Source organism: Lissotriton vulgaris, chromosome 3_1 (assembly GCF_964263255.1).
Source record: "Lissotriton vulgaris chromosome 3_1, aLisVul1.2, whole genome shotgun sequence".
NCBI lineage: Eukaryota > Metazoa > Chordata > Amphibia > Caudata > Salamandridae > Lissotriton > Lissotriton vulgaris.
The window spans coordinates 1,396,531,073-1,396,550,131 of record NC_141689.1 but is presented as its reverse complement, the minus strand read 5'-3'; the positions used below and the strand labels follow the sequence as shown (position 1 = coordinate 1,396,550,131).

The 19,059-nt window shown below is 43.8% G+C and overlaps 1 protein-coding gene across 1 annotated transcript in view; it reads right to left on the bottom strand.

Moving 5' to 3' along the window:
* FRMPD1 (FERM and PDZ domain containing 1) overlaps positions 1 to 19,059 on the bottom strand; it is a 1,126,186-nt gene that overhangs the window by 70,872 nt on the left and 1,036,255 nt on the right. The window contains exon 15 of the mRNA XM_086961871.1: positions 2,013 to 2,900. Within this exon, the coding sequence (XP_086817997.1) occupies positions 2,013 to 2,900 (888 nt within the window). The remainder of the gene's footprint in view (positions 1 to 2,012; positions 2,901 to 19,059) is intronic.

Sequence of the window (19,059 nt, the reverse complement as noted above, 5' to 3'; positions counted from 1 at the left end):
AGGCCCTATGTAAAAAAGTGCTAAGGTAGGCACTTAGGACCATCTATAGAAGGTGCCATGGCTGATGCAATAGTATTGTGCACCTTAATTCTGCGCCCCTGGGCACTTTGGTGTTCCAGAAGGGGCTGCAGATGCTTGTGTGCAAGTAGCACAGCCAGTTGTGGCCGGCATGGCTCACGGGTGGGGGAGCGGGTATTGGGGGGGGGAGGGGTTCATGGGCGTCGCACGTAGGGGGCGGGTCATAATAATAAAAAAATGTAAACTTAACAGCGAGGCTGGGTCCAGCGTCTTATTTGCTCCTGCTCTCCTGCCTCCGACAGAAACAGGAAGCAGGCAGCCAGGTTCCCTTCCCTAAGCCAATCACAATGCTGCAATGCAGGGTTGACATTGGTCTGACCACCCTGACACGGCGCTCAGCCAAGGGCTGGAGAGGTGGGCATGTTCTCCATGCAGGCTGCATGGCAGCCTGCATGGAGACGGGGAAAGTGCGTACGACTGCTTTGGGCGGCCCAAGAGGGCTGACCAAACAGACATTGCACACTCAGAAGTGGGCAAACGACTCCTGCCTTGCTCCGTAAGCAGAGCAGCCCCGCCCACCCTTCCGCCGGCAAAGGAAACATAAAATGGAAATAACTAAAAGTTATTACCATTTTATGTTTTTGCTTCTCGCACTCTGAGACAGCAGTGTGGTGACGCTCCTCCACCATTGCGGAGGAGCAGCCACTGAGCACATCTACAATCTAAAGGAAGCCTTCCCTCATTAACAGGCAAACTTTTTGCTTGGGGTTGTGGTCTCATTTGCATTTGGATCTGGCTCTTTTCAAAAGAGGGAACACTCTAATTGTGCACCAGTGCTGCATTATAGACATAGATGTAGAAGCAATGGGGCTGTCAGGGTACATAGTCAGTTCACCCTCTTAGGGCACACGCTGAAACCAGAGAATGGCAGTCCCATGAGCCGCCAGACCTCCCCATGCAGGTGGGTTCAATCCCTCACTGCACCCACATGACAGGGGATCTATGCTTCCTTTTGAAAGGAAGACCATAGTTTCACCTCCAAGTGAAAGATGGATCTGCGGGTTCCGCCAGCTGGTCTGTCTTTCACTTGCAGTTCGCAGATGCACTGGGGCTGCGCTTTGAATGTAATACGGTGTACTGACCCGGTCTCCATCTGGCACATCCAGTTAAAGGTGCCATAATGTAGACCAGGGCTATGCACCATGTATATCATACAGGTCCTGGTGGCATGTAAGGACCGTAATGAGGACTTTAATTGGAATTCTTCCTACTGCACCAATGAATATTCGTTTATCCCCCTTTAAAAGACACAGTGTCAGGAAAGGTCTTTAAACCTTGTGTCGTGTTGAGTCATCATTCACAACATGCATCATCAGAATTATGGCTGAAAAGCCAGATTTTCATAACTGCAGTTATGATCTTGATCCTTCAGCTAGCTCTGACAACATTGAATCTCCTTTGCAGGCTAGTTTCTTTTCCGAGATATGTAGAATTTTTCTTCAACTTCTCCAGCATAGAGAGCATCTGGTGAGGATTTACAAAACCCCTGCTATATACTATCTATATAAATATTTTTGGTGTATAATGAAGGCATGTTATCACCAGATTATGAAAAGAAGCAGGAAATAGTGAGGTTACTTTTTTCAACTTCTTCAGCTAAAACTCATTAGCTTGCCAGATGGAGCACCCACACTTGAACAGGAGTGCACAACCTCTTAACTGACAACATAATTTTTATTGGGAAAACCCACCATTTATTCATCTGAAGACTGTCTATGTACATTAATGAGGTTAGTAAGTGGCAACAAAAACATCTCATCCACAGAACCCCCCACTTTGTATGCCTCTATTCTGCCTTAGTTCTTTCAAGCAAGAGCTAGGTTACAAGACACATCAACTTCTTCCGCGGTCAGACCCTCCAAGGTGTCGGAACTCATTTAGGAAATTGTTATACTCAAGAGACCCCAGTTTACTAGTGCCTGTGCTATACGCACCTGAAGAATGTTGGGTTGGTGTGAGCCTTTCTGCAGCATCAAAGAATTCCTCTTCTGAGCTGCTGTCCCCAAATCCAGGGGGAGGAGACAAGATGAGGCACTCCACCTCAGGGATCAGATCATTCACATTCATAATGTACCTCTTTTCAGTTTCATCAAATGGTTCTTTTGGAGAAAAACTATCTGGGCTGTTGAGGAGGTTCCTTTCCACGCTGCTGGCAGGGGAAACATTTGAGCAGAGACTATAGTATTCCATAATGTTATTCTCATAAAAGTGACAGCCCAATGTAAAGGTGTTCAGCTCGTTTTCCTCTTTCTGATCAGTGCTCCCATGGCGCCTGTTAGATTCCAGCTGATAAGCTATTGTGTCGGTCACTGGCGGAGAACACTGCAAGAAGCAGAGGAGAGGATCGAAACCTGCCCTGCCATTCTCTGTTTCTGTCTGAATCTCTCTGCCATCTGCAGAGAATACATTGGAGTACTCGCTGTCCATTTCTTTCAAGCACGGTGTGTAAAATTGGAAGAACTCTGGCCTGCTGGAGGAGCATGCCTCCAGGTCGTCCTCTTCCAGGGCATCAATAGAGTCGCTGGACCAGCTGATTTTGCAGCCTTTACTTTCCATGGTTGCAGAGTCAGAGATCTCAGAAGCGCTGTCGGTGCCATTGTTACTGCAGTCACATGGCACAATCTCACCTACACCGTCCCCAGTTTCGTCAGCCACTTGCTCGAGCCTGTCAGTAAACTCATCCTCCTCTTCCTCTTCCTCTTCCTCTTCCTGCAATGGTTTGATGGCACTGTATTTCAGGTGGTGGAAATCAGAGGAAAACTCCATGAAAGAATCAAGCTCAGATGACTCTTCTGAATCGCTGCACACTCTAGATTCATAGCCTGCAATACAGACCAGAGGACGAACAGAAGATTAGTGAGGGCATATATCATACATGACATAAAACACACACAAGGAGGTAGCCCCATGAGCTATGAATTGCATATCAATCTATCAAAAAAACCATCAGGTGGTTTTGCAATGGTATTGTTCTCCATTGTGATAAATCACCAGAAATTGCAGTCTTGTTGTGTTTGTGTCCTTCAGCTCCCAACAGAAGAGCAACAACAGTTTCATTTTATTACAAAATCAGCATATTGAATCCACAAGAGACAAGTCTGTTGTTTCTCACACTGCTACACACAAAGGGTCTATGCAAGGAGAGATAGGTATTCTAGTTGGAGAGGTGGATTCCTTTTTCAAACATCAGCCAGTGAACATTGTGGAGATAAAGCAAATGTTTCTTCTCACAGAGAAGAGCAACCATTTAATAGAGTGAAAACAGGAACAACAACCAACACATTGCAGATCATACAGACCAATCTTATAACTTAACATTGATGGAAAATGTTAAGCAAATGTTATTGTTGCCCAAGGAAATACATGCTTCTCACAACTAGTGCTTTATGATTTTGCTGAAAATTTAGGCATACATTTTTATATAATTGAGTAACTGCTCAAAAGGACTTTGACCGAATGGAATTGAGCTTTAGTAGGAAATCCTCAAAACACTTGACAGGAAAGGAAAGAATCAAAATACAATGCAAAATATGCATCAAAATATGAATGTATGGATTAAAATCCAAGTAAAATTGTCAATGTCTTTTGAGTTATCAAGGGAACCTAGGCAATCCTATTTAATGTTACTAAAATTATTTGGCTTGTATCCTGTGCATTACACATAGAAATTAATCAGTCTCTAGAGATGATGCTGTTTATATATTGCTAATATGACAAATTTGATCTATATGCCAATTGTAACCTGATAGCCTTTGATAAAGATGGTTAGCCATTCAGGACAGAGTTTGTACGTAATAAAGGCTTGAAAGTGAATGAGGAAATGATTGAAATGATGGCCTGGAATTACAATAAAACCAATAAAGTTATATCCCAAATGGGTTCACAAATAGGTTGCTTCCTAAACCTAATGCAATTACAATCAAATGGGGTATCAATGATTTATTGAATAACTAGAATACATTCCTCCCAGAAATCATTAACACAATAAATCTTAGTAAAATGTCAGTTGTGCCTAAACTGATTTTTTGTTCAACTACTACCAAGTCTACACACTTCAAAGATGAATGTGACAAGTGTCGCAGCTTCTCTATTTACTGTGTGTTTCATGCCCCCAGGCATAGATTTCAGCAGATCTCATAGAAAAGACAGATGATGTGTCCCTCAATTCTACCCATAATTTCAACCAATTGAAAACATGAGTAGACGGGCATGAAAAGAACATAATGCACCTCACAATGTCTTTCTGGCTTCATCATGTTGGGTTTGTAAATAAATAGATTTCTCCAAAATCATACACACAGCTATGAGTGGGTTCATGAAAGTGTTGATGGAAATTAGATAGATTTTTGAGGATTCGATATTTCCAGCTCACTTGACCCATGCCAAACCCTGAAGGTGTTCATTCATACCTGGCACTGTAATCCAATTAATCCAGCTATTTTCAAGTGAAAACCCTCTCGGAGTTCAACTATGCTCAAACATTAATGTCCTTGAAAATTGGATCTCGGTTTGAGAAGAATTACTTAGTTTCAAGCAAGGAGTTTCTTGTTATAACAAATGCTTACCTTTGTTAATCCTTTTACATGGGATCTTGAGAATAATTTACAGACACTGTCAAATATCTTTTTGGTATAAGTGGTTGATGGAGGCTCTTGAAACAGAAAAACCAAATGTCAGGCCTTCCGTAGGCATGGAGGGCATTCAAGAACAATCGACCCACTGGAATTCACACATAAAATTTGGATCAAATGTATTTTGAAAAACCACAATTTTGCAGATTATCTATCTGTGAACCCACTCAAAATAAAGAGTTTTAATAATACCTACTCCTTTTAGAATTCCTACTTCCCTAGGCCCTTTTCTATTGAAAACACTTATGATACCCGCTTTGATACCCATACGTCTCCAACCGCCGCAAGAGAGCATATTTTTTCACTGTCTCCATCCAGAGACAGGCTTTTTCTTGTATTTACAGTTTGGACTTCCAAATGTAAGTATGTGTGTTTCTATTCTTGGGCACCTATGTCTGTCATATTTCCTCTGTATCACTATCCAGCGATTTTCATGCAGTGGTCCTGCCTGGAGAGCTTTAGTGACAGACAGGGCTCATTCATGACTCCACTATCCCATCTTAGTTACCTGTGCTGTGCCAGTGATTCTGCTCATGTCTGGATATGTCTATGCAATGTTGTGCTCCCTTTGAGCATGCCACAGGCAGTTTGCTTGCATGCTTCCTTGCAGAAAAATGGTGGTGCTCTTACATGCTGATGGATTGCTGCCTTTGAGGTTTCTGATCAGCATAAGCAATAGCAGGAAATGTCACTGTGTCCTTGCAACATATCTAAGGGCAAAGATACATCGAGAAGCATTTACATGCAAGACATCACTGAAAGTCTCTGGAGTTAGCCCTGGGGAAACTTACAGATTGGGGACCCTGCTGTGATCTCTGCTCTACAATAACAGGAGCCATCCAAACACCACAGAAGGGATATTGAGATAGACAATGGGTGTGAGGAACCTGGCAAACACAAGGAGATGATGGATGGAGCAGTGAAACGTTTCAGACACTCACCCTCAGTCACAGATCTGGGTTGAATCCATCATCGATCTTTAGCTCACTTCGACACCCCAGTTCAGATCCAGCCATATGCAAACTAGTCTTGACTATGTTCCTCATGGAAACAGTCCAGCCCGAACTGACAAGCCAGGGCTTCCCTGGACCGGAAACAAGCATCCTGGGACCTATTTCAGGGTGACACCCCTTACCAGCCAGGCTAGCTTGAATCCAGTGGCAAAGTGAGCAAGGGGCCCACGTCTGCCAACTTAGGGTGAACAAAGCAAACACAAAGAGATGATGGACAGAGCGCTGAAACTTTTCAGATACTCACCCCCTATCACAGATCTGGGTTGAAGCCATCATCGTTCTTTAGATCACTTTGCCTCCCCATTGTGAGGAAACTGTGCCTGAATCACACAGGTGCACATTTTTTCAAGGGTCACAACTACCTGAAGTAGTTATCACCTTAAGGAGAACCTGTGTTTCCAAACTTCTGAGCCTGCTCGTGATGCTGATTTCATTATTTTTTTTAGTCATATGATCATATGATTTAGTCATATGATCTTCATAACACCCTCTCCCAGTAATGGAAGTAGATTGGCAAGGCAACTTCCCCCCTTTTCTGGGTCAGCTTAATCTTTAGCGGAGGACTGACAATAAATGTCCTCATTCTTTTTAGGTAAACTCCCTGCTGCCTAGCATGTCCTCTTCTTTGGCTAACAAATACTGTCTGCCCTCGGATTTCAAAAGCAAAAAAGCAGAGAAGTGTCTTAAAAGGGTGTAATTTGTTTTCATTTTTCATGCACTGCTTAGTATATTGTCTATGCCTCCAACGCCCTGCTCCAAGACTTGCATGTACTTTATGAAACAATGTAGTTAGATGCGGACTACACTGATTTTCTTGGGATTATAATATCTATTTCCAATATCCGTGGAGCATGATCTTGCAGAAATTACAGCTTTTATCACCATCTGAGTGGCCCGTTGCCACATATGACTGTAGGTTGGTTAAGTGGATGCTGCCCAGATCTCATTTCCCACTTGCCATTCCTAAGTCCGATACACTTCAATGAATTGTGAGACCAGTCATACAGGAGTAGGCTCTTTTTGTCGCAGCATCTACAGCAACAGCCTGTTATGACGGGTGACCCTCCCATGAGAGGGCCTGCGCTGAAGTCCGCTTACACTGACAAGTTCTGAATCCCTCTTTCCATCTTTCCAAAGCAGACCTGTTATGTTGAGGCCTGACTGGGTCTTGTGCAAGTCAGTAGCAACTGTTTGAACTTGAAAGGGTAAACTGATTCCTTTCAGCAGTGACTTTCAAGATGGCATTTCTCCAGATTGACATTTTACTGGTGGGCCCAGGGATTTTCTGTCCACCTTGTTTTTCCCAAAAAATTACTTTCAGGTGCGGTTGTATCCTTCTTCTCAGGAATCCCTCTGTCTCACAGTAGGAGGGGGCTACTACCAACACATCTTTCTGCCTTTAGATTATCCTATTCTCCAAGAATCTTTAAAAATGTATGGCTCCACTCATGGCTTTTCTTCAGGTTCTGTTTGCTTACCTGTTTAATTGGCTAATCTGTACCTCTTATCTTTTAATGGGCCAATAAAAAATGTCTTCTATTTGCCAGATGATCTGGGACTTTGGGTTCCCAGGATTGCCTCTTCACAGGGGCCTATTTCTGCAGTGATCTTTGGAGTGTGTTGCTTCCGTTCCGTTGGCTGACTTGACTCCATTTGGTGGTCCCTCTAGCCCCAGTCTCTTCACAATGGGGACTTGCCAGAAACTTCAGGGTTTCAGGAATGCCATCCTAGTGGTGGGTACCTGGTCATGATTGTACATCATGCAACTGGAGAGGCATCTATTGGATCACTAGGATACTTCAAGCTAGGATAGGAAGGCCTTATTCTTTAAAATTAAGGGGGGTCTGACTTGATTTACGGTGGATTCCAAGCTGTCAGTATGGGTGTTGTTGCTGGCCTCCTGCTATTGCCCATCTTGTCACCACAGATGCCTGACCCTGGGTTGGTGGCAACCGTGTGCGATTACATGTTTCACCTTCCCCCTTTGCAGTGTCATTGTTCTTCCAGTACCCTCCTTTGGCTGGACCTTCCTCATTCTGCTCTGGCTCACTTCCCTTTGATGGCCTGGAAGCAGTAGCTTAGAGAGAATGCCATGGACCATGGTGCAAGCAAGGAAAATAGACCCTCTGACTGTTGTTGGGTTAGTAAAATACATCAATTATCAGGGTTCAATGAGGCTTCAGAGCTCTGGGCCCTGGTGCCACTTCACCTGCTGCACCAATGATAGCCACGCCCCTGCCTGGAGGATGAGAAGTCAGAGGTGTAACAGGTGGGTTCTAATGATGTGACTTCTAGTATCCAGGGGAGCCTGAGGCCCTCCACTAGGGCTTCATATGTTGGGCATTAACTATATTTTTAGGTCTCGCCTCTCAATGCGCATGCGCATTGAGCGGAGCAAGACTATAGGGGCTTAAACAAGGTTTAACTAGCTGGCGATTTACTGGCGATTTGATGCAGTCCATGTGCGCTTTTAGCTCAATGCGCAAGCGCAATGAGTTAAAATGCGCGTGCACAGCATCAAATCGCTAGTCTTCGCCATCTGTTCCCCAGCTTGGTGCCGCCAGCACCTCCCCTCTCTCTCCCCGCACACAGCCAGGCTCGCATTTCTCCTCCCCCTCCCCAGCCGCCAGCACCTCCCCTCTCTCTCCCTGCAGTTTCACGGCCGCCAGGCCCTGTCTCCCTTTATTTTACTTTTCTTGTTGTATTTTTATCTCAAGAGGTTAATGGCGACATCTCTTGAACAAATGGCATCATTGGCTATTTACAGATGCCAGCGTACTTTTGGGGAGAAGGAACACACACTCGCGTTTCAGATTTGCTACACCGGGAGATCGTTAACCTTGGAGTTTTTGGTGAGTGCAGGGCATAAATATTTGTGGAATCTCTCCTTTGGTTGATAAACGAACAAGCTTACATGAAAGACATCAGTTTGATTTAAATTATATCAGAGGGCTTTGACGAGTGAGAAACAGGTTTAATTTTCATTTCAGTGTAGGCGGGTTTTATCAATAGTATTTAAGAGCGGCATTCACTGCATGTGTAGTGCAGCGTCCCGCAAGGAGTCACAACAGTTATTTTGTTCACTACAGGATTCTGTTTGCGTTTTGGTATACACACGGTCCTGGGGCAGCCACGCAACGCCCATTGCACTCAAAGGGCTTCAGCCGCCCACCCTCCCGTCGTGCCAGGTGATACTCTGATTTTCGCTTACTTTTTAACATGTGGTATGGCCTGTGAAATTGTACAACCGTGGGTGATATTTATCGAGTTGGTTGTACTTTGGTTTACTCTTTAATACGGGAAATGGTCCGAGAAATAGCAACCATTAGAGTTGTTTTTTTTATCTCGAGAGGTTAATGGCGACATCTCTTGAACAAATGGCATCATTGGCTATTTACAGATGCCAGCGTACTTTTGGTGAGAAGGAACACACACTCGCGTTTCAGATTTGCTACACCGGGAGATGGTTAACCTTGGAGTTTTTGGTGAGTGCAGGGCATAAATATTTGTGGAATCTCTCCTTTGGTTGATAAACGAACAAGCTTACATGAAAGACAGCAGTTTGATTTAAATTATATCAGAGGGCTTTGACGAGTGAGAGACAGGTTTAATTTTCATTTCAGTGTAGGCGGGTTTTATCAATAGTATTTAAGAGCGGCATTGACTGCATGTGTAGTGCAGCGTCCCGCAGGGAGTCACAACAGTTATTTTGTTCACTACAGGATTCTGTTTGCGTTTTGGTATACACACGGTCCTGGGCCAGCCACGCAACGCCCATTGCACTCAAAGGGCTTCAGCCGCACCCCCCCCCCGCCCCACCCCCCATCGTGCCGGTGATACTCTGATTTTCGCTTACTTTTTAACATGTGATATGGCCTGTGAAATTGTACAACCGTGGGTGATATTTATTGAGTTGATTGTACTTTGGTTTACTCTTTAATACGGGAAATGGTCTGAGAAATAGCAACCATGAGAGTTGTTTTTATTTGAGCCACAGAATCACTGTATTAAAACACGCTAGTTGTGTTTTTCATTCAGTGGACAATATCGTTTTTTTTTCAATGTAGTGCCCCAGAAGTAGTACACCTTTCACCTTTTTTTTTTAAACAATCTAAAGGACTTCTACTCCCAGCATTCTTCCCTCGACCGGCTCTGACATATAGTCCTGTTTTTATCTCGAGAGGTTAATGGCGACATCTCTTGAACAAATGGCATCATTGGCTATTTAGAGATGCCAGCGTACTTTTGGTGAGAAGGAACACACACTCGCGTTTCAGATTTGCTACACCGGGAGATCGTTAACCTTTGAGTTTTTGGTGAGTGCAGGGCATAAATATTTGTGGAATCTCTCCTTTGGTTGATAAACGAACAAGCTTACATGAAAGACAGCAGTTTGATTTAAATTATATCAGAGGGCTTTGACGAGTGAGAAACAGGTTTAATTTTCTTTTCAGTGTAGGCGGGTTTAACAATAGTAACCCCACTCACCCCCCACATACCCACCCCACCCCCACACACACAGACACACCCCACACACACCCAACACACCCAGACCCCCCACCCCCATACCCCCACACACACCTACCCACAACATCACTATGCGCTACCACAGCATCACTGAACGCCACAGCATCACTCGCCACCACAACAACTGGCACTTCTTGGGTTGCCTTGTCCTACAGCTAAATTCGAACTGTTCTGAACTAGAGTCTCATAATTTTCACAATTTTGCAGTACAACGATCAAAGAGGTACTAACTTAATTTCGACATCATTATTGTCTTGTCTTCCTCAGTTCTTCGTACATCTCTCTAGAGATGTGGCCTAACGACCAGAGCTGCCATCTAAGTCACGTACATACAAAACATGTTGCATTACAAATGCTATAGGTGTCACATTCGCGAAAGTTATAACTATTGGCATTGTAAATGACAAAGCTATCAATTTAGCTATTTTAAAAACCAACACATAAATAAAATATTTGTCATTTACAAGACCAATAGCTCCAACTTTTCTAATGCGAGACCTATTGCATTTCCAATGCTTTTTCCATATAGTGCTCCTTCAAGGGTCTAGAAGCTATCTCCTGCCATCCATTCTTGTTTCTCAACTCGGTTCTCCACATGGGAATTCCACTCCACCAACTAGTAACTGGGCCCCTAATCTATATTGGATTGTGTGCATTGCTGCAGAATCAGAGCTAATTTAGAATCACCTCATACAGGGCATGTTGGTCAGTTGTGCAGTGAATATATACCCTACTGACCTCAACTACTTTTGGATTTAATCAATTTAAAAAGCTTTCTCTCTTGATGTCCATCTTCTTAGTTTTTCTCCAACAGACACCGCAAATGAAGCAGCAGCCCTGTGGAAATTTGGCAGAGATCGCTGTTAGCATTTAGCTGAAGCCATCTTGTTTCCGGCAGCCATCTTGTTGACCATGTGCTCGCCATGTGCTCTTTCTTTCTTCGCTTTCGCTTGCCCTTGTGCTTTGCTCAAAGAACTGGCTATTCTTAGCCTCTACTACTCTGCACATGCTCAGAAGAGGTTGTAGCTGCCCATGCACCTGCTTAGGTTTGTTACTGTCAGGATGTTTCTACTAAAATCAGCAACTGTTAGCTCCTCCTTCTTTGTTGACTGTGCATTTCTGTATGACAATCTATGTATGTAACTCTTTTATGTGTGCTTGTATCACCTTCTTTTGAGCTCCTGTGTGGGTATAAAAGACCCATGGTTCTTCTATTCCGTGCGCTACTTCATACACTACCGAAGGGTGTTGTGTGTATGTAGTTCCACCTCATGAGGTTAATAAAATATCTTTTTGCTATATCAGTTTCCGTGCCAACTTCTATTTACTGGTCTGAGGACTTGTGTGCAGAGAAGGGCAAACCTCTAGCACTGGTAGGCTTTGCTGAGGTCCACCTCTACAGATTGGCGCTCAACCAGTGGGGCTCATTGACGACTCGAATGCCTGAAGGAGTGGTCGAAACAGAGGATTGGAATCTCGCTACGGTTAATCACTGCCCGAGCAGACCCGCGTCTTGGCACCCAAAGCGTTTTTCCTCTCTTCCTGATGTGACCATCCAGGCGGTGCCGGTCCTCGATTGGAATCCCTTCTGGTGTTCGCCATGCAGAGACCATTTGGTTGATTCAGAACTTGGCACTTGGAATCTGGAGACTTTTGCTTGGTAAGGTCGTTTGATGCGACAATTTGTATATGGAAATTGGCCAATATCTGGAATTTGTTTGGATATATTTAAATTGAAATTTATTTAAGAAGGTAATGAGGGGACTTTTCTCCAACTTTTGAATAATTCATAACGGCACATATTGTGTTAAGTGCCACTGCTTTATAGTATTGTATATGCTACAATATTTTTGGCATGCCGGTTTCAAGCACACTTCGTAGAATGTTTTGCTTCTTTGGAGGTACCAATGTGAATATCGATCGAGTCAGCTGTCTTCCCCCGAGGGAACACCTAATAGGGACATGTATATTAAAAATGGCATTTCTTCTATAATGTACAGCATGTTATGGAATAAATATACTAGCAAGGATCCTGAGTTGCGGTGGCCTATACATGGGTCATTTGATCTTAGAAGAATTCAGTATGTGGAACAATGCATGTTTAAGCGCAAAAGTAGACAAGATATGTTTGACTGTGTACGAATGTGGGAGAAAGAAGTGCGTGAACAAGTGAAAAGAGAGCAAGCCTTGATAGATAAAGAACAACACAAAAATATCCATGCGAAAACGCTGGAATTAAAAAATAAAGAAATGAAGGAGATAAAAGAGATAGAGGATAGGGAGCATTGTTTTCAAGTAAATGGCCAATACCCTGTCCAGCGCCCCCTCCACCCTCTCCTTAATAAACCACAGGATGATTAAATTCTGCTAGATCGTTCTCCGCCTCCATATACTTTTCCTTCTGCCCCTGTCCCTGATTCTGATGATGATATTTCTCCTTTGGATTAGGATAAGTTGAGATTGGATGCTTTGCGAGAGATTCGCTCTATGCTGACCGTTGATCGTGTGGCTACCCTTAGATCTGCTGCTCGTAAAGCCATCCGTGATAGCATTTCTGCTTCAGATCTTTTAGCCGAAGTACAACAATGGCAGGATAGAGAGCAGTTATATTTTGTAGAAATGTTTGCCACAGAAGTAATTGAACGGTTTAGAAAGCATTCCACAGAGTTAGAGCCTGCTGATATAGCAAATGATTATAAACACATGCGTGATGGTCTTTTTGTCCCCCCTCAGGTGGCTGACTTAATTAGACACGTGGTTAAGCTACGAGCTGATGCACTCCGTTTGCAGGAGGAGAAAAAGGCAGCTGCTGCAGTTGCACAAACAATTCAGACCACTGTGCCGCAGACTGACACTTCAGGGTAGTTCATGGGAAACCCATGAGTGAAGCGGCACCTTTGTATGTCCTCCTAGGGGTAAGGGAACAGATGATAATAAAAATTCCACAGATGCGAAGGGTTATTTTATTTATACTTGGGTCTATACTCCTTGGAGTAGAGCAGATGGTATGGCTCTTAAAGCTGCTTTGCCTGACCCACGGAAAAATCTGGCCGCTTTATATGTAGAAGTTAAAGGAGATATTAGTTCTTGTACCATGACTTTATCTGATATTGATATGTTTTTTGGGCTCATTTTACCCCCTGATATGTGGAGATCTATTCGTAAAGTCGATGATCATACAACTTTTGGGGATGTTTGGAAAGTACTAGAGAGGATCGATGCGGAAAGGGAACCCGCACAGAAACCACAGCAAGATATTTTAGACCTTCCAAAAGCTATACTAGTTAAATTGAAAACTCTCATTCCTCCTAAAAAGATAGATTGGCCTGTGTTAGCATCCTGCAAGCAAAATGCAGATGAATCAGCCTCTGATTTCTTCACACATTTTGAGGAGGCATTCCACGACTTTAGTGGCCAGTCATTGACAGATGACACGGGCAGGCATCTGTTTGACGATAAATTTGTCGCGGACATGTTGCCAGAAATAGCTAGTCGCCTAAAAGCCAGTGAGAGTTCATAGACCACATCTTCCCCAGTCTCTCTTTTGACTATGGCCCAGTATTATGAACGTCAGGAATTAGAAGCAAAGGGCAATGAGGATAAAAAAAATAAGGAGCTAAAAACAAAGGTTGTGATTGCTCAGGTTTATGGCCCATCTTATGGAAGTGGTGGTAGAGGCGGACGTGCAATGTATCGCCCAGGCACACCCTCTTTTTCCTGAGCTACTTTGTCTTCTGATCAGTGCGCTTACTGCAGGGAGACTGGACATTGGGCTGTTGAATGTCCTCGTTTGCGTACTCAGCAGTATCAGCATGGTCGGGGACAAATGAGAAGCCACCCGGGGAATCCAGGACATAGGGGCAGTATGGATGATCGTGCTAGATTTGAAACTGTTGGGTATCCTCTGAATTCTTCAAATACATTTGATAGGCGTAACCAATATCAAATATCTGATTATTTGAATTTGGATTTGAAGGACTATGCTTATGCATAGGAATGCCTAGGATGAGGTAAGGAATGAGTTGAAGTCCCAGTAGATCAGAAGGGTCCCTATGTTCAAGCACATGTTTTGGCTTCTACTGATCGGTTTCTGGTTGATACAGGAGCTACTTGTAGCGCCTTGTCTAAGAAATTGGTTCCAGGGGCTCCCCTGTCTGGCTTAACCATTACATCGATAGGATACCTTCCCTTAGCCCACTGTCACAACCACTTGCATTTCATGTTGATAAATTTACTGCTCCATGTTCGTTTTTGCTTTCTCCTGCACACCGGACAATATTGTGAGTCTTGATAAGCCCTAGTATTTTAGGGCTACAATACTTTGTTCCCCAGAAAGTGTGCATGTTATTTTGAATGATAACTATCCTGTGGCTGAGAAGTCCTGTCTCATTAGAGAGGATATTGTTTTGGCTTCACTCCCTAGTACTTTGTGGGCTACTTCAGACACTGATGTGGGACAAATGGTTATTCCACCAGTGCATATTCATGTAAAGGAGGGAGCTTCTTTGCCTCAATTGCCTCGATACAACATTTCTCGAGAAGGTGAAGAAGCACTTGTACGCATTGCTCACGATCTGATTGAAGAGGGGGTTGTGGAGAAGTCCCTTACAATATTTGTAATAGCCCTATCCTTCCTATTCTGAAGAAAGACACTGATACTAAAATCTACAGGTTTATCGTTGATTTACGAGAAGTTAACAAGATTGTAGTGCCACAATACCCGGTGTCTCTGACAACACGACACCTCTTACCTTGGTTCCTCCAACTGCTACTACATTTACTGTGACTGATTTGAAGAATGCTTTCTTTTCCATCCCTATTCATCCTGATAGCCGGCTGTTGTTCGGCTTCACTTTGAATAACCAATCCTTTATATTCTCCAGAGTTCCCCAAAGGTTATACAGAAAGTCTTAGGGGCATATTATCAAGGGGGTTTATCTCCGTTTTTTGGCTTTAAAAGCCAAGAAAGCGGAGATAAAATTATCTCCCTATTACCTAGCTGTCGCTAACACCGGCTAGCGACAGCTAGTAGGAGATAGCGACCATCTTGGGCCCCACTTTGCATGTCAGTGATATTTATCACTAATGACATGCAAAGTGGGCGTGCCAAGATGTTAGCGACTGAAAACAGTCGCTAACATCGCTATCTCCTATTACCAACTTTTGGAGATATTCGCGCTAAGCGCGAATATCTCCAAAAGCTAACACCTGCCCTGAGCAGTTCTTAGCCATGTTATCCAATGGGAGGTGGATAACATGGCTAAGAGCATTAGCTCGGTAATGCATGAATATCGCGGACTTTTCAGCGATATTCATGCATTGCGGCGATTTTTATCGCATTTGCGATAAACCTTGGTAATACCAAAGTTTATTTGCGGTAAAAATCGCCGCAGCTCAGCTGTAAATTATTGTCTCTAACCAAGCAATAGCGATAATTAGCGCTATTGCTTGGTAATATGCCCCCTAGTGTTTATAGCCAAGCGTTGAAAAGACAGCTTGTTTCTTTTCCTGTGCCCACTGGGGTGGCTCTCATACAATATGTCGATGACATCTTGATGGCAGCTGATACGCCTGAACAGTGTGAAGAAGGAATGCTGTCATTGCTTTCATTTCTTCCATCACACCATCACAAAGTTTCACCAAAGAAATTGCAGTATTGTAGACAGAAGGTTACCTATTTAGGTCACCTCCTGTCTAAGGAGTGGGGTTACTTACACCAGACCGCATTCAAGCTATTTTAGACACACCAGTGCCCCGTACTCAGAAAGATGTCCGTGCATTCATTGGTCTTACTTCTTTTTGTAGACAATGGATTTTAGGCTTCGCTCACATTGTTCAAACTTTATTGGCTCTTCTGACTAAAGACACTTCAATGCCCCTTCCATGGACTAATGAATGCCAGACTGCTTTCCATCAGTTGCGTCAAGCTCGTTGTTCTGCACCAGTATTAGGCACTCCAGATTACACTAAGACTTTTACACTCTATGTTCACGAGAGTGATGGGTGTGCACTTTCAGTTTTAGTACAGACACACGGTGAAAAACAGCGTCCTTGTGCAAATTTTTCAGCTGTTCTCGATCCAGTTGCTCGTGAATTGCCTGGGTGTTTCCGTTCTGTTGCAGCGGCAGCTGTGTCTATACGTCAGAGTGAAGGGATAGTCTTGTCACAAAGACTGTTGGTGTTAGAACCCCATGAAATTGATGCCCTTTTGACCCAAACTAAAATGCACCATTTAACTAGTGCTAGGTTGACCCGATACGAATTGACACTCCTGGCCCCTCATATCACTTTGAAAAGATTTTCAACCCTGAATCCAGCTACTCTGTTGCCATATCCAGAGACTCAGTCCCAGTCACAAGAGCCTCATGATTGTATATTCCTTACTGAAGAACAGACAAAGGGTCGCGTCGATTTGCAAGATACGCCCCTCTCAAATGTTGATGGGGAACTGTGGGTCCTGTATGAAATTACCAGATGGCACAACATCAGCTGCATATGCAATTTCAATACTTCAGACGGTAGTTGAGACAGCTCATATTCCACAGAAGTCAGCTCAGGCAGCTGAGCTAATAGCTTTGACACGAGCATGGGAACTTAGTCCCGACTTTTCTATGAACATTTATACTGACAGCCGCTATGCTTTTGGAGTGGCTCATGATTTTGGATTACTCTGGAAGGAAAGAGGCTTTCTTACATCCCATGGGATGCAAATAATGCACAGAGAATTGGTACACAATCTTCGGACAGCCTTGAAATACCCGAAGAAAATAGCGATTGTTAAATGTAGCGCACACAAGAAAGTGACTGATAAAATAGGACAAGGCAATGCCTTCGCAGATCACACAGCCCGTGAAACTGCAATGCAGCGAAGCACCACATCTATGTATGTAGTGAGGTAACAGGCTGAACGTTGCCACCAAGTTAGGTAGGAAGTGCTAGACATGCAGAGATCTGCTTCTGCAGAAGAACTTGAACAATGGTCTAAGGAGGGAACATTGGATGATGAGGGAAGTTGGTGAAATAAAGACATGACCAAGTGGAAACTGCCCACAGCCTATTTACAACCTAGGATTCATATGGCACATGGGCCGGCACATGTTGTAGCCTCCTCGATAACGAAATTGCTTACGCATGTTTGGGAGCATCCAGAAATTGCCGGCACAGCTAAAAAGATAGTGCAGTCCTGCTTGATTTATCTCCAGTACAAACCTGGGAAAGGGACACGAACTCCTACAGGAGGGTTTGCTACACCAACTGCACCTTTTGAAGTTTTGCAAATGGATTACATCCAGCTTGAATGCTTTAATAATCTGAAATATATCCTAGTAGTGGTATGTGCCTTCAGTAAAGGGATAGAGGCATACCCTATGAAAGATAATACAGTTCTTACTACATCCAAGGTACTTCTAAAATAATTCTTTCCCAGATTTGGGGTTTGCAAACTTTTATGAAGTGATAACGGACCCCATTTTTTGGGCAAGTTGACAAGTATGTCCTGAAAGTATTAGGGATTAAGCAGAAGTTTCATGCTGCCTTCCATCCACAATCATCAGGGCTAGTGGAGAGACACATTGCTACTCTCAAACTGAAGCTAGCTAAAATCCAGGCTTCTACATCCTTGAAATGGCCTGATGCACTACCCTTGGCATTGTTGTCCATTAGATCAGTGCCATATTCACGAGCTGGTCTTACACCATATGAGGTGGTATTTGGAAGGCCTATGAATATTTGGGGAATTCCTACGCAATGCCCCATACAGGATTTATCATGTGTCTTGATGAGTGACTACCTTTCACAGTTGACTGACAGTTTGATTTCTATTCATCAACAGGTTCAAGAAACTCTTCCTGACAAGTCCGAGGGTGAAGACCACTTACTACGGCCCTGCAACCATATCATGGTCCGATCCTTCCAAAGGTCGAGCAGCTTGGAGCCTAGGTGGAGCGGCCCAGAGCAAATTCGCCTAGCGACGAGAACTGCGATCCGAGTGACGAACAGGAATTACCTGGGTGCATTCTACCCATTGTAAAAGAGTGCTGTCTACCCTGGTGGAACCTGCTGCCCTGATCGACCATCGAAACATCCTGGATAAGGAGAAAGGCCAAGCCATATCACCTGAAGAGCCTGAGGAAGTCTTCCCGGACCATACGCTTTCTAGTATATCCCGTTATCAACTGCGGCCCCGGAAAGAAACTGTATTGTTGAAAAAGACTGGTTGAGCAACCGTCCTGGGTTAGTAAAAAACTGAGCTGAAGAGGGGGGGGATATTTTGTGTAGTGACACCCGTCTTAACCCTTAGTGAAGAAACCAAAGCTGCCCAGGACTTTAGAGCTCCAACGGTTTTGTTACTTCAACAACAAGATGAATATGCCTGTGGAAAAAACATCAACTAATATGAGGATCTGTGACAAGAAGATAATGTCTATTGCTGGATTTATTGTCTCTGTGGTTGCTATGGCAGTGATAACTTTGGTTGTAGAGGAAGTGGCTCCTGCTCGACAAAACTGACTGCCACTACTCCAGCACCCATTGAACACCACTATTTTACTCTCCCTTATCATGTGCAGAAGCATAGACAGTCTTATCTGAACAACACGTTCATCCAGATGTTGCACCACACTCACAATGCTTCGAACATTACTAACTGTTGGGTGTGTGGAATGATGCCAGCTCATCAGAAAAAGGGAGGAACACCTTTCATTCCTATTCCTTTTTCTCATAATGGTTTTGGTCAAGCCTGGTTTGCACTTCTATTGGCTTCCCAAGTGGATAATAGTACTGATATGGCTGTAGGGAGAATAAACTACTAT